General features: G+C 41.8%; 1 protein-coding gene across 5 annotated transcripts in view; it reads left to right on the top strand.

Moving 5' to 3' along the window:
* Positions 1–25,240, top strand: part of LOC109890321 (son of sevenless homolog 1) — a 71,824-nt gene that overhangs the window by 6,710 nt on the left and 39,874 nt on the right. For 3 of the 5 annotated variants that reach the window (XM_031828260.1, XM_031828252.1, XM_031828239.1), the window contains exons 2-9: positions 8,195–8,320; positions 13,834–13,965; positions 17,999–18,163; positions 19,022–19,231; positions 19,461–19,604; positions 20,108–20,218; positions 21,322–21,420; positions 24,932–25,059. In XM_031828260.1, coding sequence (XP_031684120.1) covers positions 8,195–8,320; positions 13,834–13,965; positions 17,999–18,163; positions 19,022–19,231; positions 19,461–19,604; positions 20,108–20,218; positions 21,322–21,420; positions 24,932–25,059 — 1,115 coding nt within the window. Of the gene's footprint in view, positions 1–8,194; positions 8,321–8,607; positions 8,689–13,833; positions 13,966–17,998; positions 18,164–19,021; positions 19,232–19,460; positions 19,605–20,107; positions 20,219–21,321; positions 21,421–24,931; positions 25,060–25,240 lie in introns of all 5 variants that reach the window. The other 2 variants (XM_031828243.1, XM_031828234.1) reach the window with 1 other exon arrangement.

Here is a 25,240-nt window from a genome sequence, read left to right as displayed (position 1 = left end):
TCACCCAGCTCAAAGTAACACCCAGCTCAATCTAACGTCGATAGTTTTAGGCTCATATGCTACTCACATTTTCCCTGTACCAATGAGTGAAAGTTTACAACGTAGGTGCACCGGTCGAGATAATTGAGTAATCAAGGTGCGAGACACCTTGCACACTCTTGCCTGCATCTAGCTGATCTAGGGTGTAATCATTAGTCCAACAGTTACAAATTAGTTTCTAGTGTACAAATTCATGTATGTTCATCCCGCTTCCGTTTTAAGGAACATTTTTCAACCGAATTAGCGGGATCAATACACCCCTTATCAGACACAGTTCACATTCATAGCAGCAAAAAAATAGCATGCTCACTCTGCTTATTGTATATATAATTCCTTCTCGCAACTATCAACATGCTTTCCTCCTATGACCTTTTCCTGTCGCTTGTGGACTTCAGTGCACAACACATCAGCTGTCTGACCAGGTGAAAAAACCTTTCCAAACCAAACCTTCATATCAGGACCGCTGGCCGCGATACACAGCCTACATCGTTGTCCCGTCATAGTCAACATAGCTACTAGAACTAACGTGTTAGTAAACCGGCTACAATCATGCAGTACAACGTACAGTCAGAAAGCAGTTTAGCAGTTACACTGGTGGGCCCCGGTGGCAATAAATTAATAAAATCAAAATCTTGACTTGGAAAAGTTCCAGTGTTGGATAGCCAGCAAGCTAACATGGCATCCCTCTCTGTTTGAGTAGGCTAAACTAGCTAGCTACATTCGATAGCTAAGTGAAAGTTTAAAAATAAACATACAACCATATATATCTCACTCTTGCTTCTCCTTAGTTTTGTAAGAAACTTATATTCAAAACTGTTCAACTGTCTTTCCACTCACTGCATTTTAGGCACTTCTGTGCTAGCTAGCTGTAGTTTATTTTTTCAGTACTAGTGTCATCCTCTGGTCCTTTCATTGGGTGGACAACATGTTAGTTCATGCTGCAAGAGCTCTGATAGGTTGGACGTCGTCCTCAGGAAGTTGTCGCAATGACTAAGTCTATGGAAGGGGGTGAGAACCATGAGCCTCCTAGGTTTTGTATTGAAGTCATTGTACCAAGAGGAGGATGGAAGCTATCTGTCCTCCAGCTACACCATGGTACTACACTACAGAGTGCTGTTGAGGCTACTGTAGACCTTCACTGCAAGATGGTGTGTTTTAATCAATTATGTGGTGAGGTGAATATATTTAGTATAGTTTTATTTCTATTAAATTCACTGAGGAGGTTGGTCCTCCACTGAGGAGCCGTGTGTGTAAAATGGAGGCATTAGAGAACATTCAGGCTTTATTGACCCAGTACAGCAACCTCTGTATTTCCATAGAAGATGGGCGTTTTCTTTGCCTTGTGATGGGAGAAGATTGCACTTCAGCTGCAGTACGATTTTCGCCATGTTCCAATTCTCTGCCTTTCTATCTGAAGTTTTGTCACTTGCTTGTTGATTTGGTGTTTGTCATGGGCTCGAATTGGTTTCCACCGTATTTCTTGCTCCAATGAAGTATCAAGCGTGTGCAAACCTGTCATCAAGGAAAAGGATGGCTACTTTGATGAATCTCAAATATATTTTGATTTGAACACTTTTTTGGGTTACTACATGATTCCATATGCGTTATTTCATAGTTTTGATGTCTTCACTGTTATTGTACAATGTGGAAAATAGTCAAAACAAAGAAAAAACATTGAATGAGTAGGTGTGTAAACTACTGGTACTGTATGTATTTTGGAGTTTGTATTTAGGATTTTATTTTAATTGTTGGAAATAAATGACTGTTAACAGCAGGAAATCAGCTCCAAGTGATTTTAATTTTGGTCATCTGTTCCACATTATTCCCATGCCTAATAGAGAGAGATGTGTAATTGCATACAAATGTAAGCAAGGTTTGAAATGTAATTGTTTTAGTCAAATATATATATTTGGGCTTTTTGCAGTCAATTTGCTCTCTCCAAATAATTAGTAATCATGTTGAAAAAATCTTAATGATCCCTGCTGTAGGTTATAGTCCCCTCTTTACTTACCTCCCTTTCATTTAGCTTTTCACGCTATCTGCGCCTTTTTGCTTTTATTCACTCAGCACCATTTTTACAGATCAGTTTACTATTTTATGCAGTCTCTCCCTTAAAATTAAATGGCATATTCATAAAAATAGTTTTACTTTCTATTTCTAAGGTCTCCATCTTTTCACTCTGACCTCAGAAAACACCCTCTCACTCACACTCTCTCTCTCCCTTTGTAACTCTCTCTGCCTCTGAAGAGCTGCCAAGTTGAGTAGGACCGTGCCCTCTCTAAGAGGAGGAGGGGAGTAGAGACTCTGAGCTTGCTTAGTCATGCTCTGATAGGAGGCATCGGCTGGCGAGGCGAACTGAGGAGACCGGAGTGTCTATGCTGTGCTCTTGTCACTGGGCTCAGTCAGTTACCAGGGACACAGAGTTAGAGGCAGTAGTCCCACTCCACGAGCTACAACCGCAAACATATGCTTATTCCAACCTAAACTCAAGTAGCCTAATTGTGTACTTTTTCCCTAACGTATTTGACCCATTACCAGCCATAAAGTTAAGATTGATGTGTTGTCTTGTACCAACTCAATGGATGGTGGTTAGTAGATGCAGGACCAAAAGGTAGGCCTCAACGTTAGAGTAATGTGTCTTTATAGTTATGTTCGTAGCGACAACCCTTCATCGCTGGTCATCTCTTTTTCTAGCCATGTTTGTCACTGTTTGAGTGATTGCATGAAGTGGGCACAAGTTTGTCAGTAGTCAATACAAAATTAGTTTGGGATAATGAGTACATAATAGCAATTTCCTGCTGGAAATATATGAATTGACTTGGAAATAGCTTTCATCAATAATCATGTAGCCTATGTCTAGTGTTTGATTTAAAGCCAACCATGGGCTGTGTTCAAGGAGTCTATGTTATGATGTGCATGTTCTGCAAGAACTCCTCGTGTAGGTCACAGTGACTTGTGACTGTTATGATGGAGTGCACTTGACTGGAATGCAGATGGGCCTATCCAGAGTAAGAATGTATTTGAGTAGACTAGGTACTGGTGAACACAGCACTCTGATTTTGCATTTCATCAGGTAGGCCTAATACTCGTTGGCTGTATTGCAATTTGCAAATGCATATCTAGAGGGCTTTTCCAAAGGGGAGCCACACTACAAGCCTATTTGTCTTTTTTATTCATTACATTATATTCCACCGCATCCTATCCAACCAAAAGAGAGTGTGAAGTTTAGCCTACTTTCAGTAAAAAGTTGACTATTATTGTAGTCTGTCTGTTTTCGAGTGGTCGAAATGAGAAATCCCCATTTATTTTAAATTTTTACAAAGGGTATTTAAAAAAAAAATATATATATATATATATATATATATATATCAGTGCCTTGCGAAAGTATTCGGCCCCCTTGAACTTTGCGACCTTTTGCCACATTTCAGGCTTCAAACATAAAGATATAAAACTGTATTTTTTTGTGAAGAATCAACAACAAGTGGGACACAATCATGAAGTGGAACGACATTTATTGGATATTTCAAACTTTTTTAACAAATCAAAAACTGAAAAATTGGGCGTGCAAAATTATTCAGCCCCCTTAAGTTAATACTTTGTAGCGCCACCTTTTGCTGCGATTACAGCTGTAAGTCGCTTGGGTTATGTCTCTATCAGTTTTGCACATCGAGAGACTGAAATGTTTTCCCATTCCTCCTTGCAAAACAGCTCGAGCTCAGTGAGGTTGGATGGAGAGCATTTGTGAACAGCAGTTTTCAGTTCTTTCCACAGATTCTCGATTGGATTCAGGTCTGGACTTTGACTTGGCCATTCTAACACCTGGATATGTTTATTTTTGAACCATTCCATTGTAGATTTTGCTTTATGTTTTGGATCATTGTCTTGTTGGAAGACAAATCTCCATCCCAGTCTCAGGTCTTTTGCAGATTCTTCCAGAATGGTCCTGTATTTGGCTCCATCCATCTTCCCATCAATTTTAACCATCTTCCCTGTCCCTGCTGAAGAAAAGCAGGCCCAAACCATGATGCTGCCACCACCATGTTTGACAGTGGGGATGGTGTGTTCAGGGTGATGAGCTGTGTTGCTTTTACGCCAAACATAACATTTTGCATTGTTGCCAAAAAGTTCCATTTTGGTTTCATCTGACCAGAGCACCTTCTTCCACATGTTTGGTGTGTCTCCCAGGTGGCTTGTGGCAAACTTTAAACAACACTTTTTATGGATATCTTTAAGAAATGGCTTTCTTCTTGCCACTCTTCCATAAAGGCCAGATTTGTGCAATATACGACTGATTGTTGTCCTATGGACAGAGTCTCCCACCTCAGCTGTAGATCTCTGCAGTTCATCCAGAGTGATCATGGGCCTCTTGGCTGCATCTCTGATCAGTCTTCTCCTTGTATGAGCTGAAAGTTTAGAGGGACGGCCAGGTCTTGGTAGATTTGCAGTGGTCTGATACGCCTTCCATTTCAATATTATCGCTTGCACAGTGCTCCTTGGGATGTTTAAAGCTTGGGAAATCTTTTTGTATCCAAATCCGGCTTTAAACTTCTTCACAACAGTATCTCGGACCTGCCTGGTGTGTTCCTTGTTCTTCATGATGCTCTCTGCGCTTTTAACGGACCTCTGAGACTATCACAGTGCAGGTGCATTTATACGGAGACTTAAAGTAAAGGGGCTGAATAATTTTGCACGCCCAATTTTTCAGTTTTTGTTTTGTTAAAGTTTGAAATATCCAATAAATGTCGTTCCACTTCATGATTGTGTCCCACTTGTTGTTGATTCTTCACAAAAAAATAGTTTTATATCTTTATGTTTGAAGCCTGAAATGTGACAAAAGGTCGCAAAGTTCAAGGGGGCCGAATACTTTCGCAAGGCACTGTATATATAACAAAATCCTCTTTGTATTCACACTGCCCTTGCCTTTGAATGAGGACTCAACTCTCTCGCCAGTTCACTTCAACTATTTTGTGGTCCGAGTCCTCTTTATTCACATTTGCCAAGTTCAGAAAGGATCCAAAAGCTTTTTCCAACATTCCCTGAATGCACTCTGGGTTTTTACAAAGTGCAGGACAAGCCATCCCATCAGAATTGATCAGACCGCTATATATACCTACTTACAGTGGTGGGGAAAAAGTACCAAATTATCATACTTGAGTAAAAGTAAAGATACCTTTTATTAATAGAAAAACACTCAAGTAAAAGTCAGTCACCAAGTAAAACACTAGTTGAGTAAAAGTATTTTGTTTTAAATATACGTAAGTATCAAAAGTAAATGTAATTGCTCAAATCTACTTAAGTATTATAAATAATTTCAAATTCCTTAAAGCAAACCAGAAGACACAATACATAAAAAATAAAAAAAAGAGTAAATCTATATATACACAGTTGAAGTCGGAAGTTTACATGCACCAAATACATTTCAACTCAGTTTTTCACAATTCCTGAAATTTAATCCGAATAACAATTCCCTGTCTTAGGTCAGTTAAGATCACCACTTTTATTTTAAGAATGTGAAATGTCAGAATAATAGTAGAGTGAATTATTTATTTCAGTTTTTATTTCTTTCATCACATTCCCAGTGGGTCAGAAGTTTACATACACTCAATTAGTATTTGGTAGCATTACCTTTTAAATTGATTAATTTGGGTCAAATGTTTCGGGTAGCCTTCCACAAGCATCCCACAATAAGTTGGGTGAATTCTGGCCCATTCCGCCTGACAGAGCTGGTGTAACTGAGTTTGGTTTGTAGGCCTCCTTGCTCGCACATGCTTTTTCAATTCTGCCCACAAATGTTCCACAACTTTGGAAGTATGCTTGGGGTCATTGTCCATTTGGAAGTCCCATTTGCGACCAAGCTTTAACTTCCTGACTGATGTCTTGAGATGTTGTTTCAATATATCCACATAATTCTCCTACCTCATGGTGCCATCTATTTTGTGAAGTGCACCAGTCTGTCCTACAGCAAAGCACCCCCACAACATGATGCTGCCACCCCGTGCTTCACGGTTGGGATGGTGTTCTTGGGCTTGCAAGCATCCCCCTTTTTCCTCCGAACATAACGATAGTCATTATGGCCAAACTGTTCTATTTTTGTTTCATCAAACCAGAAGACATTTCTCCAAAAAGTACGATCTTTGTCCCCATGTGCAGTTGCAAATTGTAGTCTGACTTTTTTTGTGGCGGTTTTGGAGCAGTGGCTTCTTCCTTGCTGAGCGGCCTTTCAGGTCATGTCGATTTAGGACTCTTTTTACTGTTGGTATAGATACTTTTGTACCCGTTTCCTCCAGAATCTTCACAAGGTCATTTGCGGTTGTTCTGGGATTGATTTGCACCTTTCGCACCAATGTGCGTTCATCTCTAGGAGACAGAGCGCTTCTCCTTCCTGAGCAGTATGACAGCTGCGTAGTCCCATGGTGTTTATACTTGTATACTATTGTTTGTACAGATGAACGTGGTACTTTCAGGTGTTTGGAAATTGCTCCCAATGATGAACCAGAGTTGTGGAGGTCTACAATTATTTTTCTGAGGTCTTGGCTGAGTTCTTTTGATTTTTCCCACGATGTCAAACAAAGAGTCACTGAGTTTGAAGGTAGGCCTTGAAATACGTCTACAGGTACACCTCCAATTGACTCAAATGATTTGAATTAGCCTAAATCCATGACATAATATTCTGGAATTTTCCAAGCTGTTTAAAGGCACAGTCACCTTAGTATATGTAAACTTCTGACCCACTGAAATTGTGATACAGTAAATGTAATCCAACTATAATTTTTCATACGGAAAGTAGTATGTTCAATAGGAAACCGATATTAGCAGGTGTGTCTCGTCTTCCTCGTGCGACCAAACATGAATTTCCAATAGTGTGTCCCAGTACTAAAACTCATATTTCTTACTCGTTGTGGAAGAAACAAGCCTGAAACCTTGAACACAGTGCTGACACCATGTGGAAGCCATCGGAATTGTATTCTGGGAGCTAGATTGAATTATTTCTCTATTTCCCATTGTAATAGTATAGGCGCTCTCTCAAAAAAATTCTGGTTGGTTTTTCTATGGATTTTCTCCTACCATATCTTTTGTGTTATAGTCTCCAACATTTTTTCTTTCCAATGGTACCAATTATATGTATATCTGGGCATCAGGGCCTGAGCAACAGGCAGTTTACGTTGGGCACGTCAGTCAGGTGGAAATTGAGAAAAAAGGACCCTAGCCTGAAGTGTCAGAACCCACATTTATTAAAATAAGTTTTCTCTGCAAATAAGTTTCCTTCCCACTCTTATGTAGGTTTCATAACAGCAAGGAAATAACACTGTCACAACAGGTCTAAATATGTGTCATGACAGTGTTATGTCAGCTGTTAGGACATGATATGGTTATGACCGTACAGGTCAAGTAAAGGGTTACCTCGTCTTCTCTCTTTTGTGGCACATTGGTCTTATGGCAGGGGAAATGGTGTTGCAGTAGTCTAGTGTGGGGTGCAGAAATAATGGCAAGCAAACAAACCGAATTCAGACAACCTCTCGCGATGGTCTCAGTTTGGTTTGTTTCGGGGGCTCTTTTGAGGGGTCCGAGTTACTTTGGAGTGTTCACACGGCACAACAAATTAAGCGAACCGCACTGAGTTGTCTGAAAAAGGACTAAGTGTGAAACTATACTACACTAGAAAATATCTCACCAGTCGCAGCCCAAGGTTTTTTTTAACATAGACGTCACTCCGTCTAGTTTTGATTTTACATTTGAGTTCTCAACTAACGTGAAATCAACAAACATTTGAACTGTTATTGGATTTAGGTTCAAAGTTGGGTGTAAAAATTTCAAAATGTCTCTAAATTCCCTTACGTTGATTACTTTTCCCACGTTGATTCTATTCCATGGAAACACCATTTATTCAACCGGTTTGGGCCCAGCTGGAATCTATACTGAACTAGTAGCTTAGCCACATCTCTCTTAGTTTATGTGTGAAGGTACTGAGCCAGATGCACCTCGAGCTTTTTAACACTTGATTTAAAAATAAAAGTGTAATGATAAGCAACTCAACCTATACTGAACTAATACATGTTTACCACGTATTCTGCCGATCCAACCTTTTTTTTAACAGCTGATTTAAAAAATAAAAAATAAACTCATACTGAACTAATACACATCTCTCTCTGTGAAGGTGCTGAGCCAGGTACATCCCAAATTGTCGTCCCAGGAGGATGCACTGCAGTACATTGAGGAGCTGATCCTACTGCTGCTCAGCATGCTCTGCCAGGCACAGCCACGCAGCGTGCAGGATGTGGAGGTAAGGATCTCCGTCAATAGCGCAACAGTGTCTGGACCAAAAACCTTGTTGACCCCTTTTTTACAGAGTGTAAACATTTTTTTAATATATTTTTTTATACATTTCCAAAGCAATAGCAGCAGCTTTGGACAAACAGGTCCTTTACGTAGAGAAATAGGAGTGTTTGCTCTGTTGTTTTGCCCTCAAATGTGATCTTTTACTGAAGCTTAGGTCAAGGTGATAACACATTTCAATCACAATTAAGTTGAATCGTTGTGATTGTGTTGTTTAATCTTTATTATTAACAGATCACGTTTGGAAGCAGAAAAACAGTGAGCAGACCTTCCCTTTTGGAGTCCCTCATGGAATCAACAACGAACTGTGGCGAGGTAGAAGTTGCCTCTAAATCACAGGTCTAGGATCAGATGACTGTTCCCCTGATCCTCTCATTTAAACCTATCATCTGGGAAATAAACTGACCCTTGACCAGTGATGCGGGCTACTTCTACTTAAAGGGGCAATCAGCATTTGCTACACTGAACAAAAATATAAACGCAACATGTAAAGTGTTTGTCCCATGTTTCATGAGCTGAAATAAAAGATCCCAGAAATTTTTCCATATGCACAAAAAGCGTATTTCTCTCAGATGCTGTGCAACAATTTGTTTACATCCCTGTTAGTGAGCATTTCTCCTTTTGTCAAGATAATCCCATCCACCTGACAGGTGAGGGATATAAAGAAGCTGATTAAACCGCATGATCATTACACAGGTGCATCTTGTGCTTGGGACAATAAAAAGCCACTCTGAAATGTGCACTTTTTGTTACACAACACAATAGATGTCTCAAATTTTGAAGGAGCGTACAATTGGCATTCTAACTGCAGGAATGTCCACCAGAGATTTTGCCAGGGAATTGAATGTTCATTTCTCTACCGTAAGCCGACCCCAATGTCGTTTTAGAGTTTTTGGCAGTACGGCTGACCGGCCTCACAACCGCAAGACCACGTGTAACCACGCCAGCCCAGGACCTCCATATCCGGCTTCTTCAGCTGCGGGATGGTCTGAGACCAGCCACCCGCACAGCAGATGAAACTTTGGGTTTGCACAACTGGAGAATTTCTGCACAAACGGTCAGAAAACGTCTCCGGGAAACTGATCTGCATGGTCGCTGTCTTCACCAGGGTGACACAATTGCAATGAACACAATTGCATTTTATCGATAGCAATTTGAATGCACAGAGAAACCGTGTGAAACTGTGACGCACCACGCTCTGTAGCGCTTTATGGTCGGATGCTGCGCAGTTGCCATACCAGGCAGTGATGCAACCATGCTCTCTGGTGCAGCTGTAGAACCTTTTGAGGTTCTGAGGACCCGTGCCAAATCTTTTCAATCTCCTGAGGGGGAATAGGTGTTGTCGTGCCCTCATCATGACAGCGTGGCAGATGGTTTTGTTGCCTACTCTTACCACCTGAGGGCAGCCCGTCGGGAAGTCCAGGATCCAGTTGCAGAGGGTGTTTTAGTCCCAGGGTCCTTAGCTTAGTGATGATGTTTGTGTGCACTATGGTATTGAACGCTGAGTTATAGTCAATGAACAGCATTCTCACATAGGTGTTCCGTTTGTCCAGGTGGGAAAAGGCAGTGTGGAGTGCTTTCAGCATGATAATCCACGGCCCCATGTCGTAAGGATCTGAACACAATTCCTGGATGCTGAGCATGTCCCAGTTTTTCCATGGCCTGAATACAAGACATGTCACATATTGAGCACGTTTGGGATGCTCTGGATAATGTGTACGACAGTGTGTTCCAGTTCCTGCAAATATCAAAAAACTTCGCACAGCCGTTGAAGAGGAGTGGGACATCATTCCACAGGCCACAATCAACAGCCTGATTTACTCTGCGAAGGAGATGTCGCGCTGCATGAGACCAATGGTGGTCACACCAGATACTGACAGGTTTTCTGATCCACGCCCCTACTTTTTCTTTGACCAACCGATGCATACAGTGGGGCAAAAAAGTATTGTCAGCCACCAATTGTGCAAGTTCTCCCACTTAAAAAGATGAGAGGCCTGTATAATTTTCATCATAGGTACACTTCAACTATGACAGACAAAATGAGAAAAAAAATTCCAGAAAATCACGTTGTAGGATTTTTTATGTATTTATTTGCAAATTATGGTGGAAAATAACTATTTGGTCAATAACAAAAGTTTCTCAATACTTTGTCATTGCCAACACAGGGTATATAACAGAGGTCAAACATTTTCTGTAAGTCTTCACAAGGTTTTCATACACTGTTGCTGGTATTTTGGCCCATTCCTCCATGCAGATCTCCTCTAGAGCAGTGATGTTTTGGGGCTGTTGCTGGGCAACACGGACTTTCAACTTTCAAAGATTTTCTATGGGGTTGAGATCTGGAGACTGGCTAGGCCACTCCAAAACCTTGAAATGCTTCTTACGAAGCCACTCCTTCGTTGCCCGGGCGGTGTGTTTGGGATCATTGTCATGCTGAAGGACCCAGCCATGTTTCATCTTCAATGCCCTTGCTGATGGAAGGAGGTTTTCACTCAAAATCTCACGATACATGGCCCCATTCATTCTTTCCTTTACACAGATCAGTTGTCCTGGTCCCTTTGCAGAAAAACAGCCCCAAAGCATGATGTTTCCACCCCCATGCTTCACAGTAGGTATGGTGTTCTTTGGATGCAACTCAGCATTCTTTGTCCTCCAAACACAACGAGTTGAGTTTTTACCAAAAAGTTATATTTTGGTTTCAACTGACCATTTGACATTCTCCCAATCTTCTCATGGATCATCCAAATGCTCTCTAGCAAACTTCACACGTCTGGCATGGCAGGATTTGAGTCCCTGGCAGCGTAGTGTGTTACTGATGGTAGGCTTTGTTATTTTGGTCCCAGCTCTCTGCAGGTCATTCACTAGGTCCCCCCGTGTGGTTCTGGGATTTTTGCTCACCGTTCTTGTGATCATTTTGACCCCACGGGGTGAGATCTTGCGTGGAGCCCCAGATCGAGGGAGATTATCAGTGGTTTTGTATGTCTTCCATTTCCTAATAATTGCTCCCACAGTTGATTTCTTCAAACCAAGCTGCTTATCTATTGCAGATTCAGTCTTCTCAGCCTGGTGCAGGTCTACAATTTTGTTTCTGGTGTCCTTTGACAGCTCTTTGGTCTTGGCCATAGTGGAGTGTGACTGTTTGAGGTTGTGGATAGGTGACTTTTATACTGATAACAAGTTCAAACAGGTGCCATTAATACAGGTAATGAGTGGAGGACAGAGGAGCCTCTTAAAGAAGAGGTTACAGGTCTGTGAAAGCCAGGAATCTTGCTTGTTTGTAGGTGACCAAATACTTATTTTCCACCATTTGCAAATAAATTCATTAAAAATCCTACAATGTGATTTTCTAGAATTTTTTTTTTTCTTCTCATTTTGTCTGTCATAGTTGAAGTGTTACCTATGATGAAAATTACAGGCCTTTGGGAGAACTTTGGTGGCTGACTAAATACTTTTTTGCCCCACTGTATCTGTATTCCCAGTCATGTGAACTCTTTAGATTAGGGCCTAATTAATATACATTTGAATTGGCTGATTTCCTTTTTATGAACTGTAAAATCGTATAAATTGTTGAGAGTTAGGTGTTTTATATTTGGTTTCAGTATACATCAATTTTGGGACTTAAATTAAAGATTTGTACGTAATGATTCTTGAAGATCATTTATAAATGCTTCATGAGCTTAGTTCAACTGTCGTACCCCATCAGAAGCCAAAATATAAGCTTGTTTTACTCCAATGTGTGTAAACAAACACTATATAGCCTCAAGACATGGTTAAAACTATAATGTTGATATCATGGATGGCCAGTCCTTGCATCCATAGCACTGTCTGAATTTGGTTGGTTACATTTCTCTTTCTACTGCTGATTGCTGCTTTAATGTCCCACAGTCATAGCATAGCATTCCACTTAATTTGATGCTGTTTATTCTGTTAGCACACTTTTTATTGACAGCTGGTGAAGTCAGGGTTGCAGTAAAAGAGGATGTGGATTTTATGTGCCCACCCAAAAAGGGGAAATTATCAGTGTTTGTGAAGTGGATTTATTTTAAGCTCAGGTCATGGTGTACTTTAGACGGTTTGTTTTGCACTGAGATAAAACTCAGTTTTCATTTGTATTCTTACAAATCCAATCCATTTACAAAGTGACCGGTAGAAAAGTTAAGCTATTTACGGACATGTATTTTGACTTCTATTGCTTTGACAATCATTTGAACAGAACTCACAGCATTCTCATATCTTGTTTTATTTTATGTCATTGAACAGTAGAACGTTTTCTTGCGCATCACACTGTTGCTTTTTGCTTTTCTACAATGATAACTGACATGAGCTAATGCAGAAAACATCTGACATCTTGCTTCGTTCTGTCCATGTTTTTAGATGGCCAACCTGTTTTCACCTCTTGTTTTTGTTTTGTCCACCTTGACTCATTTTTTGCTAGCAGACGGATCACGTGAAATCCGCAGGTGCTTTTTACGGTCCATGGCCCTAGCCATGGGGCATGGTAAAGTCAAACCATGGATATGTGGTCTCTTTGTACCATGTTTACTCCTCCCTTAGTTCTGTGTTCTCTCTTTCTGTTGACCTCTCCCTGTGACCCTGTCTGTATGAACTTTAACCCTTGACCTGCCTGGGTTGGTGACTGACCACACTCATTTGTGCTTGTGTATATTGTAATTTGTGACCCATTGAATCCAACAGATTGCGTGAAATTTGTATTGTTTGTGTACTATGTATGTACCCTACATAAGGACTACATAACGCATTCATAAAGAGCTCCTTAATACCTTTTGTAAGCACAACATAAATGTTTGATTCCCGCAAATATACAACACAAACATTTTGTAAATGCCTAGGCCTCAGAAAGCCTATGTCAACTTGAAGTTGTTGACATAAGCGCTTATGACTTTTTATGTAGTGGTTATGAAGATGTCCTCCGTTAACTGTGGATGTATTTTGTAGTTCTCACCCTTTGTTTTTAAAGAGTTAAATTAACTCTTTACCTAACTCATACGTCAAGGGAGGGACATCCTGGTAGTGCCTGCAGCAGAAGTGTGACATGACACTTGACATGTACATGTCATGCACCCGCCCTCCCATTGACAACCTATAGATGTCCCGTTTTTAAGGGAAAAGTCTCATGTGAAACGTCTGTGACAATAAAACAATGGTGAACGCATGGAAATGCTTATGTCAAGTGTCATAGGGCAGTTTGAAGGAGGAGTCATGTTTACCCCCAGTGAACGAAGACATGTTTGCTTTGCCTATTGATGCAGCATCAACAGAGGACCAGGAAATATGTAATTCAAGTAAATAAGAGATAAGGCCGGACTGCAGCCCAAATGGCACCCTATTCCCTACGTAGTCTACTACGTTTGACAAGGGCCCATAGGGCTCTGGTCAAAAGTATTGCACTATTGAAGGGCTCTCAATCTCCCTCACACGTCCCTCCTTTCCTCCCCTCAGGAGCGAGTGCAGAAGAGTTTCCCTCACCCTATCGATAAGTGGGCTATCGCCGACGCGCAGGCAGCCATCGAAAAGAGGAAGAGGAGGAATCCTTTGGCCCTGCCAGTGGATAAGATCCACCCGCTGCTCAAGGTAACCCATAATCCCAAATGTCTCTGGGTCATGTTCAGTAGGGCAAAGCAATTTGAAATGGAAAGCGAGAATGAACATGTCTTACTGGACACTTTCAGCAGGATCTGACATTGCTGATGGCCCGGCCCGCTGGCCAGTAAAAACATGTTGAGGCAGTATCTTCTCAGCGCATATTGTTGTTCCAGTTTACCTGCTGAGTCAGTCTGCTATTGAAAACCATTGAAAACTACACTCTGAAAAGTCATGTTATTTGTATTTGAGCAAAATTATTGGCCGTCAATTCAACCATGCTCCTCGCTAGTCAGAACTTCTTGAGCGCTCGCACTACATGACTTCATGCCTTCACACGGCACATATGAGCTGTCCAGAGTAGAAAGAAGGGCTCAAATCTACTCGCTAAGCTTATTTATTTTAGGGAAGGGGGTTTACAAAAGTAAAACCTCAATAGTGAACATACTAGCAAAAATAATACAATGTCTACATTGCTAAATTTATATTAGATTTTTAATACAGTATTACCATAATAACCAAATGTAGCCTATTACGAACTGAATATATATACAGACCAAGCATATCAACCTAGGCCCTGCATGAGCCTAATGCATTTACAAAGAAAAGGTTAACGTTGGAACCTGATTTCAGGTAGTTTGTAGCTGTTTCAAAACGTTTTGCGCCTATTGAACATGACCCTGGTGGCTAGACCAATCATAATGAAGGTCAGGATGTAGCCTAGGTCTTTAGCGCCAAGTACATTCGTCAGGCTGTGAAAATGCTGGGTGTATTCAGTGATGTACAGTGCCTTCAGAAAGTATTCACACTCCTTGACTTTATTTTCCCCAAAACATTGTTCATTTGTTGTCAAGGATCTACACAAAATACTCATGTCAAAGTAAAAACTAAATCAAATCATATCTTGACTAGATAAGTATTCAACCCCCTGAGTCAACTTGTTAGAATCACCTTTGGCAGCGGTGAGTCTTTCTGGGTAAGTCTCTAAGAGCTTTGCACATCTGGATTGTACAATATTTTCCCATTATTCAAAACATTCTCCAAGCTCTGTCAAGTTGGTTGTTGATCATTGCTAGACAGACATTTTCAAGTCTTGTCAAAATCTTCTTGAAAATCTGTCTGTAACTAGGCCACTCGGGAACATGCAATGTCGTCTTGCTAAGCAGCTTCAGTGTATATGTGGCCTTATGAAAGGGGAATTTGTCTCCCTGTGTCTGTTGGAAAGCAGACTGAAGCAAGTTTTCTTCTAGGGTTTTGCCTGTGCTTAGCTATATTCCTATACTCTTTTTATCCCCAAAAATCTCCCAAGTCCTTGCCGGAGATGAGCATATCCGTAACATGATGCAGCCACCACCGTGCTTGACAATATGGAGAGTGGTACTTAGTGATGTGTTGGATTCGCCCAAAACATAACGCTTTGTATTCAGGACATAAAGTTAATTTCTTTGCAACATTGTGTGCAGTATTAATTTAGTGCCTCACTGCAAACCGGATGCATATTTTTGAACATTTCTATTCTGTACAGGCTTCCTTTTCGCTCTGTCATTTAGGTTAGTATTGTGGAGTAACTACAATGTTGATCCATCCTCAGTTATCTCCTATTACAGCCATTAAACTCTTAACTGTTTTAAAATCACCTTTGGCCTCATAGTGAAATCCCTGAGCGGTTTCCTTCTTCTCCGGCAACTGAGTTAGGAAGGATGCCTCTATCTTTGAAGTGACTGTGTGTATTGATACACCATCCTAGGTGTAATTAATAACTTCACCATTCTCATAGGGATATTCCATGTCTGCTTTATATTTTTATTTTACCCGTCTACCAATAGGTTCCCTTAGCGAACCATTGGAAAACCTAGCTGGTCTTTGTGGTTGAATCTGTGATTGAAATTCACTGCTCGACTGGGGGACCTTACTAATTGTATGTGTGGGGACAGAGATGGGGTAGTCATTTTAAAATCATATTAAACACTATTATTGCACACAGTGAGTCCATGCAACTTATTATGTAACTTGTTAAGCACATTTTTACTTATTTAGGCTTGCCATAACAAAAGGGTTAAATACTTATTGACTCAAGACATTACAGCGTTACATTTTTAAAAATGAATATGTAAACATTTCTAAAAACGTAATTCCACTTTGATGTTATGGGGTGTTGTGTATTGATCAGTGACACAATCAAAATTCAACAAAATGTGGAAAAAGTCAAGGGATGTGAGTACTTTCTGATGGCACAGTAAAAAGTCCTGAATGTTGCAAACAGGACTGTCTGTCAAGTATTAATTTATGCATCCGTTCTAGCTGTTCTACACAATATATCTGAAAGTGTTGTAATGTTACATCCTCCTGAACAGAGCCCAGTTACTGATATCTTTAAAAACATGTGTTTCACCTTTATTTAACCAGGTAGGCCAGTTGAGCAAGTTCTCATTTACAACTGACCTGGCCAAGATAAAGCATAGCAGTGTGACACAAACAACAACACAGAGTTACACATGGAATAAACAAACTTAGTCAATAACACAATAGAAAAGTATATATACAGTGTGTGCAAATGAGGTAAGATTAGGGAGGTATGGCAATAAATAGGCCATAGTGGAGAAATATTTACAATTTAGCAATTAAACGCTTGAGTGATAGATGTGTAGAAGATGAATGTGCAAGTAGATATACTGGGGTGCAAAGGAGCAAAAATGTATAAATAACAATATGGGGATGAGGTAGTCAGGTTGGCTATGTACAGGTGCAATGATCTGTAATCTGCTCTGACAGCTGATCAATAAAGTTAGTGAGGGAGATATACGTCTCCAGCTTCAGTGACGTTTGCAATTCGTTCCAGTCATTGGCAGCAGAGAACTGGAAGGAAAGGCGGCCAAAGGAGGAATTGTGCTCTCCACTTCATAAAAAAATGTTATGAAACAGACAAAGTATTGATTGAACTGCTTTTAACGTGACTCAATAAACAAAATCGATATTTTGTGTATTCTTTGTCAAAAATGTTTTCTGTTTCGGTATTGGCCACTTCTCACAGTACCTATACTGACCAATAGAGGGAGACATTTAACTATTTTGTGGAATTGGTCACTTATTGAAAATCCATGATGAACCTGTGATGCTTAACAAAATGTATTCACCCATGCCAAATACTTTAATTGAGATGATATTAAAGGGGCGATATGCAGTTGAAACAATAACACATTTTGGTAAAAAGCTGTGGGATGGGTATGGAGAAATGTCGAAAGCCAATATGAGGGTTTGCGCTCAGGCTAGAATGAATGGTGGCTGTATGTAGAGTTCAAATGGTACTCTCACTCAAACCATGAAAGGGAACATTCCAAGGAGGCCGAGATGCAAAGATTTACTTAATTTAGACCTCAACTTATTTGCACTTTTTGTTGTATTCTTTTACCTATTGCCCCCTTTTTAAATAAGGAAGGATAGGATTCACATTTTAGAATGCGAACTAACACCTAACCATATAGATGCTTTGAGTGACCAAGCAACCTTTAAAAAAAGCATGTCTCTTATTGGATACCTGATAAGAATATTCCACCTATATTCTTTAGACCTTTTTTTGCTATGAGCTGGTAGTGCTCTTTGTTTTAGAAATACACATACTGATGTGCAGCAACAACAGAATTACTTGATTGACGTAATTTTAACAACACCAGTTATATAATTCTGAGCCTTGCATTAACCGTAATACATGACTTAATTAGTATTTAAAGTACCCATTGTGCCCAATTACTGTTCAATGATGTACCGGTAACTAAAACGCATAATGGAAATCTTACCCTGCGCTTTCTGTGTTCTGTGTACCATTCAGGCCTGCACTGTTTACACTAGTTTGAAAGTACGGTGGTCAGATTGTACAGTAGTCAAACCACACTGACCCTGCTTTTTACCCATGATTCCTCTCTTCCTGGGTCATGTTCAGGAGGCACGAGGGTACAAGACCGCCAGTACACAGTAGGTATATGTGTATGTAGTGGACTCATTTTCCCATAATCCCTCCCTTGTTCAGGAGGTACTAGGGTACAAGATTGACCACCAGGTGTCGGTGTACATCGTGGCCGTGTTGGAGTACATCTCAGCAGACATCCTGAAGCTGGCAGGGAACTACGTGAGGAACATCCGCCACTACGAGATCTCCCAGCAGGACATCACCGTGGCCATGTGTGCCGATAAGGTGAGAGTTAACACCTGTGTTGTGCTTCACAGTGTGTTGTAATGCATTATGAAGAGGATCTTCAACATCCGCTACTATGAGATCTCCCAGCAGGACATCACTGGCCGTATGTGCCAATAAACAATTTCTAGTTTTCCAATCCCAGATTGGCCCTTTTTATGTTGTTATGACTGATATTAGATTGTCTTGTAACTTGTTGTTGTTGGCATACGTATGGCTGGTGGCGTGTGATGGTGAGAAGTTTCAGGAACCACACTGACTGGCCAATATACAACTAAAGCTGGAGTCCGTAGGGTCATTTGTGAACGTAAGCTGATGAAGAATGTCAGCTGAATGAGGGAGAATGTGTGCCTGCTTTTGTTCGCCTGTGCGTGCGCATGCATGTTTCTAAGCTTGGGTCTCTCGGGATCCATTTCAATTCAGGAAGTACACTGAAATTCCAATTCCATGTTTTCTTTACAGAAAATGACTGAAGAAAATTGGAATTTCAGTTTACTCCCGGAATTGACTGAACTAAAATGGAATTGACTCCAACCTGGTATTGAATAATCTATGAATTTAATTTTTATTGAACCTTTATTTAACTCTGCAAGTCAGTTTAAAAGAAATTCATATTTGACTGCCTTCCCCGGCCAAACCCGGATGATGCTGGGCCAATTGTGCCCTGCACTATGGGACTCCCAATCACGGCCGGATGTGATCATCCTGGATTCGAACCAGGGACTTTAGTGACACCTCTTGCACTGAGATGCAGTGCCTTAGACCGCTGCGCCACTCGGGAGCAAAAAGTGGTCCGGAACACTCTGTATAATTGTTAAGAATACGTCTCTGGCCACTTCTATTCCCCCTCATCTCCAGGTTCTGATGGACATGTTCCACCAGGATGAGGAGGACATCAGCGGTTTCCCCCTGATGGACGAGGAGCCGTCCACCAGCGAGGAGCAGACCTACTACGACCTGGTCAAGACCTTCATGGCAGAGGTCCGACAGTACCTGCGTGACCTCAACCTCATCATCAAGGTGTTCCGCGAGCCAATCGCCTCCGACGTCAAGCTCTTCTCCCACCATGTGAGTAGTGATGGAGGTAGCCTCGCGTACACACTTGCGCATCTATGGTCTTCCATCAGGACTTTGTTTGGCTCTGGCCTTTTTTCACTCCTTTTCCTCCCCTCTATCACCACTCTCACTTCTCTACTGCTGCCTTCCTGCTTTACTCTGTTCCCCATCTCCCCCTTCCACCCATCTTTCCATCACCATCCCTCTATTCTCACACCTCGCTCTCTACACTACCCTGCAGGATGTGGAGAACATCTTCAGCCGCATCGTGGACATCCACGAGGTCACCCTCAAGCTGCTGGGCCTCATTGAAGACACGGTGGAGATGACAGATGAGGGGAGCCCACACCCGCTGGTGGGCAGCTGCTTCGAAGACCTGGCCGAGGTGGGTGGGTGTGTGTTTGTGGGGGGGGGGGGGGGGGGTCTGTGGTGGGCAGCTGCTTCAAAGACCTGGCCAAGGTAGGTGTGTGTGAAGCTGTCTGTGGTAAGAAATTGCTGTCTGCAAAAAAGTGTGTTTTTGTGGAGATGTCTGTGTGTTTACACGCGTATATATTGTTTTTATTGTGTGTGCTGTTTCTGCAAATAAATTGCTCCTGGGCACCCAAAGACTGAGCTAAAGCTTAGGCATTAGCTTGGGGAGCTAACATGAGTCTTCAGGTACCAGTGAAGGTTGCTCATTACACAAACCACTTCTGTTACACTTAAACCTGTGTCTGAAAATACACTGTTAGTCTGCCGAGCTTAAGCTCAGGACCGAGACATTAGCTCAGGTAGCTAACACAAGTCTTCAGGTCCCAGGCAAGGTTCCTTGTCATTCACAGACCCCACTTACACCCTATGGCTGTGGCCATTGTCATAAAACATGACATTTCATATTTTTTTTTCCAGGAGCTGGCCTTCGACCCCTATGAGACGTATGCTCAAGACATCCTACGGACTGGCTTCCACGATCACTTCCTCAGCCAGCTGTCTAAACCGGGAGCTGCCTTCTACCTCCAGGTCAGAGGCCACACCCCCCAGCCTCTGTCCACACCCCCCTGCCCCCCGCTGACCTCAGCCGCCTGCTGACCACACACCCCTCAGCCCCCTGCTGACCATACCCCCCTCAGCCCCCTGCTGACCCTCCCCAGACCCCTGCTGACCACACCCTCCCCAGCCCCCTGCTGACCCAGCCCCCTGCTGACCCCCCCCCAGCCCCCTGCTGACCACACAGCCCCTCGCTGACCACTCCTTATCATAACCCCAAAAGTCAGGCTTGATTACTCCATTGTTTGTTTTTGTCATTGTAAACAACTGATGTATTCAAATGATGTTTTAAGAAAGTAAAGAGTTGTAATGTAATTAATCATGTACTACAAATATTAATTACGCGCTATTTACATGTGAATTTAATTGGAAGAATTTGCTCATTTACTTTTTTGTTGGTGGCCATTCTTGGATGTGCATCTAACAGAGTTTGGCATTTAAATTCTGACTGTTAAGGCAACCAGGCAAGGTCCACGCCAGGAAGGTCCAGAAATACTTCTGGTATCCGATTGTTCTGGAAATTCTCACATAGGAACTTCACTGTGTGGAAGGATGTTTGATATGCTTTTTACATTTGTATCGCAAAAAAAAAATTTCATTGAGATGAAAGTGCCCATTTAAGCCCCTTTTAGACCTGTACCTGCCTCAATGTCAACAATTTCAGAATCTAGACATACTCCATATTTTAGAGCACACTACAATGAGTATAATTGCATCAATAAGTTGTGTGTATCATGTACGGTTAATGGATCATAAGGTCTTACAGGAGGTATGTAAAGGTCTAAAAAGGGAATAAAACGGCTACTTTAATAAATAAAATAAAAGTGATTTCAAATGTAAAAAGCTGGTCAAACATACCTCCCAATGAAGTCCCTGTGAGAATTGCCAGAATAATCTGAGATACTAGAAATGTTATGGGCCATTTCTGGGTGGATTTTCCCTAAGGTCAGAACTTTATAAGACTTTTCCCCCCAGACCACTGTTTGCATATCCCTGGTCTATATACCTTGATAAGATTTGACACTGTATTACCTGCCCAAGTTAACACTCATCTCTGTCTGTCTCTGAACCCCCAGTCTATATGCGAAGGCTTTAAGGAAGCAGTCCAGTACGTCCTGCCCCGGTTACTCCTGACACCTGTCTATCATTGTCTCCACTATTTTGAGATCTTAAAGGTAGGCATATATGAGCATTCCTAATGTGGTTGGTCCTCTGTAGCTCAATTGGTAGAGCATGCCACTTGTATTGCCAGGATTGTGGGTTCGATTCCCAGGACCAACCATACGTAAAATGTATGCACGCTGGACTGGGTGTCGCTTTGGTTAAAAGCATCTGCTAAATGGCATATATTATGTTTTAATATTAGCGTATACATAGCTTGTGTATCTATTACTGAAAGGCACTGCATATGGATCAGAAAGCCTTGGTTTCTCCCCAAACGGTGATCCACCAGCCCACATTTGATGGGCTCAATGTTTTTCAATCTCAATGATAGTAGAAAGGGAGGATATGAAGATTGGTCTCTGGTGGGTAGTCATGCATGTGTTTAGAGCAGAAAGTGTTACCGCTGGACCACATGATTTGTACTAGTGTGGAATATCTGCTACCCGAACCATGTGCCCCCTCCGAGAGAGCCTTAGTGTTTGGGCTCCTTGTTCACCCTTAGGCCTAGATTTGGCCCCCACACTCCCTATTCTCCAGTGAGCCTCTTTCCAGCAAGCCATAGAGGTGGCGGCTCTCTGCAGAGGGCGAAATCGCTGAAATCCCTCATTTTATTTTTTCTACCCCCAGTTTACTTACTGCGAGTCCAGGGTAAAGGAAACGCGGGTGTGGAGAGAAGTAGTTTCTTTCCTTGTCTTCAGACGGCATAGTCAAAGGGACAGACTCAGGATGCAAACACATGGGTTATATTCGTTAGGCATCAAACGGACAACAGACAAAACGGGGGGGGAGGGGGCGCTACCTTTTTTTGTGCAAAATGCTTTTAAAGCATTTTATGTTGCATGTTCCAATGAACATGACCTTGGTTTCTCCATCCACTCCTGGAGGTGCGTGGTTTCTCTATTTTCTCACAAGGTGGCAAACGTATTATCAAGCCATTCCAAGATGTAAAAACATGATTATCCTAGTTTTCGGAAAGATAATTATCTTCTATTGTTGTGCAAATGCAGTATGTAGACTTATACCATGGCATTGTTAAATACTTGTTTCTGATTGGCTTGAAGGGCATTCTAGAGTGTGCATTATTTCCCTCAAGGGGACGGTATATCAGCACGGTAGAATTCAAAGGCTATATTTAATCCTTACATGTTCTATGTTTGAGCTGCTTTTGAAAGCAAAAGTTAAATTGAAAATATTTGCCATTGTTGAATTAGATTTTCATAGTAGCATGTCTGGTTGTTTGGTTACCAAGGAAACTAGTGAACTTGCTAGCTACTTCAGTGGATGTTGAATACATTTCTACCTGCAAATGAACACATTTTTAGCTGCAAATGTGTTTAATTATAGACATAAAAGGGATAATCAACTCTGGGCTCTATGCGTTCTCTGGAAAATAATGCTGCTCAGTGGGAGGTTAGTTCTACTCCGCTAGCACATCGTAGAACACTTTTCCATAGAACGCATAGCCCCTCATTGATTATCCCTTGCATGTCATGCGTTTTGTACAGGTATACAAGACTATCAAACCATAATATAGACACTGTCACTACAGATGTAAAAGGTAGGGCTTTCTGTACTTTAACCACAGCATGCTAGCAACCTTATTAGTTTGGAGACTCTTGAATAAAAACTGCGAAGACGATGACATGGTTTAAGGATAGACAGAGAAAAAAGTAATTGAATAGTCAATGTTTTCTCCCTGACAGTTACTTTAGGCCAGCTCACCCCAGAGCCGAGCCATGTACGTGTAATATATGGCTTATACAATGCATTCAGGAAAGTATTCAGACTCCTTACATTTTTCCACAATTTATGTTACAGCCTTATTCTAAAATTAATTCAATTGTTTTTTCCCTCATCAATCTACACACAATACCCCATAATGACCAAAAAACAGGTGTTTAGTTTTTTTTTGCAAATCTATTAAAAATACTGATCACATAAGTATTCAGACCCTTTACTCAGCACCTTTGCCAGCAATTCCAGCCTGGAGTCTTCTTGGGTATGAGGCTACAAGCATGGCACACCTGTATTTGGGGAGTTTCTCCAATTCTTCTCTGTAGATCCGCTCAAGCTCTGTCAGGTTGGATAAGGAGCATCACTGCACAGCTATTTCCAGGTCTCCAGAGATGTTCGATTGGGTTTATCAAGGACATTCAGAGTCTTGTCTGAAGCCACTCCTGCATTGTCTTGGCTGTGTGCTTAGGGTCGTTGTCCTGTTGGAAGGTGAACTTTCACCCCAGTCTGAGGTCCTGAGAGCTCTGGAGCAAGTTTTCATCAAGGTTCTCTCTGTGCTCTGCTCCGTTCATCTTTCCCTCAATCCTGTCTAGTCTCACATTCCCACAGCGTGATGCTGCCACCACCGTGCTTCACCTTAGGTACTATGCCAGGTTTCTGCCAAACTAGATGCTTGGCATTCAGGCCAAAGAGTTCAATCTTGGTTTCATCAGACCAGAGAATCTTGTTTCTCGTGGTCTGAGTGCTTTAGGTGCCTTTTGGCAAACTCCAAGCGGGCTGTCATGTGCCTTTTGCTGAAGAGTGGCCTCCGTCTGGCCACTCTACCATAAAGGCCAGATTGGTGGAGGGCTGCAGATATGGTTGTCCTTCTGGAAGGTTCCCATCTCCACAGAGGAACTCCGGAGCTCTGTCAGAGTGACCATTGTGTTGTTGGTCAGGCCATTCTCCCCCGATTGCTCAGTTTGGCCGGGCGGCCAGCTCTAAGAAGAGTCTTGGTGGTTCCAAACTTCTTCCATTTAAGAATGGAGGCCACTGTGTTCTTGGGGACCTTCAATGCTGCAGTAAATTTGGGGTATCCTTCCCCAGATCTGTGCCTCGACACAATCCTGTCTCGGAGCTCTACGAACAATTTCTTCGACCTCATGGCTGGGTTTTTGCTCTGACATGCACTATCAACTGTAGAACCTTATATAGACAGGTCTGTGCCTTTCCAAATCTTGTCCAATCAATTGAATTTACCACAGGTGGACTCCAAGTTGTAGAAACATCTCAAGGATAATCAATGGAAACAGGAGACACCTGAGCTCAATTTCGAGTCTCATAGCAAAGAGTCTGAATACTTATATAAGTAAGGTGTTTTTTTTTTTTTTTAATAAGGCTGTACCGTTATCAAAATGTGCGGTAAAAATCAACGAGTCTGAATACTTGCCGAATGCACTGTAAGTATATATATATATATATATATATAAAGGAGGGCAAGACTTGCGTGGTATATCACAAAGGGTCATGTGGTGTCAGTTGAATGTTGGTTGCCATTTTGTTCCTAGGTCTTCACTAAAGAAAGTAAGACTTAAGGGGAAACACTGGAGTTGAGGGGGTTGAGAATGATGGAGAGGGCGAGTGATGAAGAACTTATTCTTTACTCAGCCCTAATCTCGCTCATGAGTTTAGCCTTATACCGACCGCATCATGATCCTTCACCGGACTCCCCCTACCAGCGAAACCACCTGACCCAACATGTTTTTCTCTACCCACTCTTTCTCTGTCCACCCCCCTTTTTTTCCACAGCAACTGGAGGAGAAAAGTGAGGACGAGGAGGACAAGGAGTGTCTGAAGCAGGCCATCACGGCGCTGCTCAATCTGCAGAGTAGCATGGAGAGGATCTGCTCCAAGAACATGGCCAAGAGGAGGCTGAGGTAGGCAGTGGTGCGCCAATTTACCACCCCTCCTGGTCCGTCCACACCTGCTTTTCTTTACCCAAGAAGATACAAAGCTAGCTCTGACACACACAAGAGATTTTGCACACACTGGCTGATCCAATAATAGAAATCCACAAGCAAAATATGGAAAGCTAACTTAGACACCCACATAATGGCA

Source organism: Oncorhynchus kisutch, linkage group LG1, assembly GCF_002021735.2.
Source record: "Oncorhynchus kisutch isolate 150728-3 linkage group LG1, Okis_V2, whole genome shotgun sequence".
NCBI lineage: Eukaryota > Metazoa > Chordata > Actinopteri > Salmoniformes > Salmonidae > Oncorhynchus > Oncorhynchus kisutch.
The sequence above is the reverse complement of the archived record's forward strand: the minus strand, read 5'-3'. Positions and strand labels throughout refer to the sequence as shown.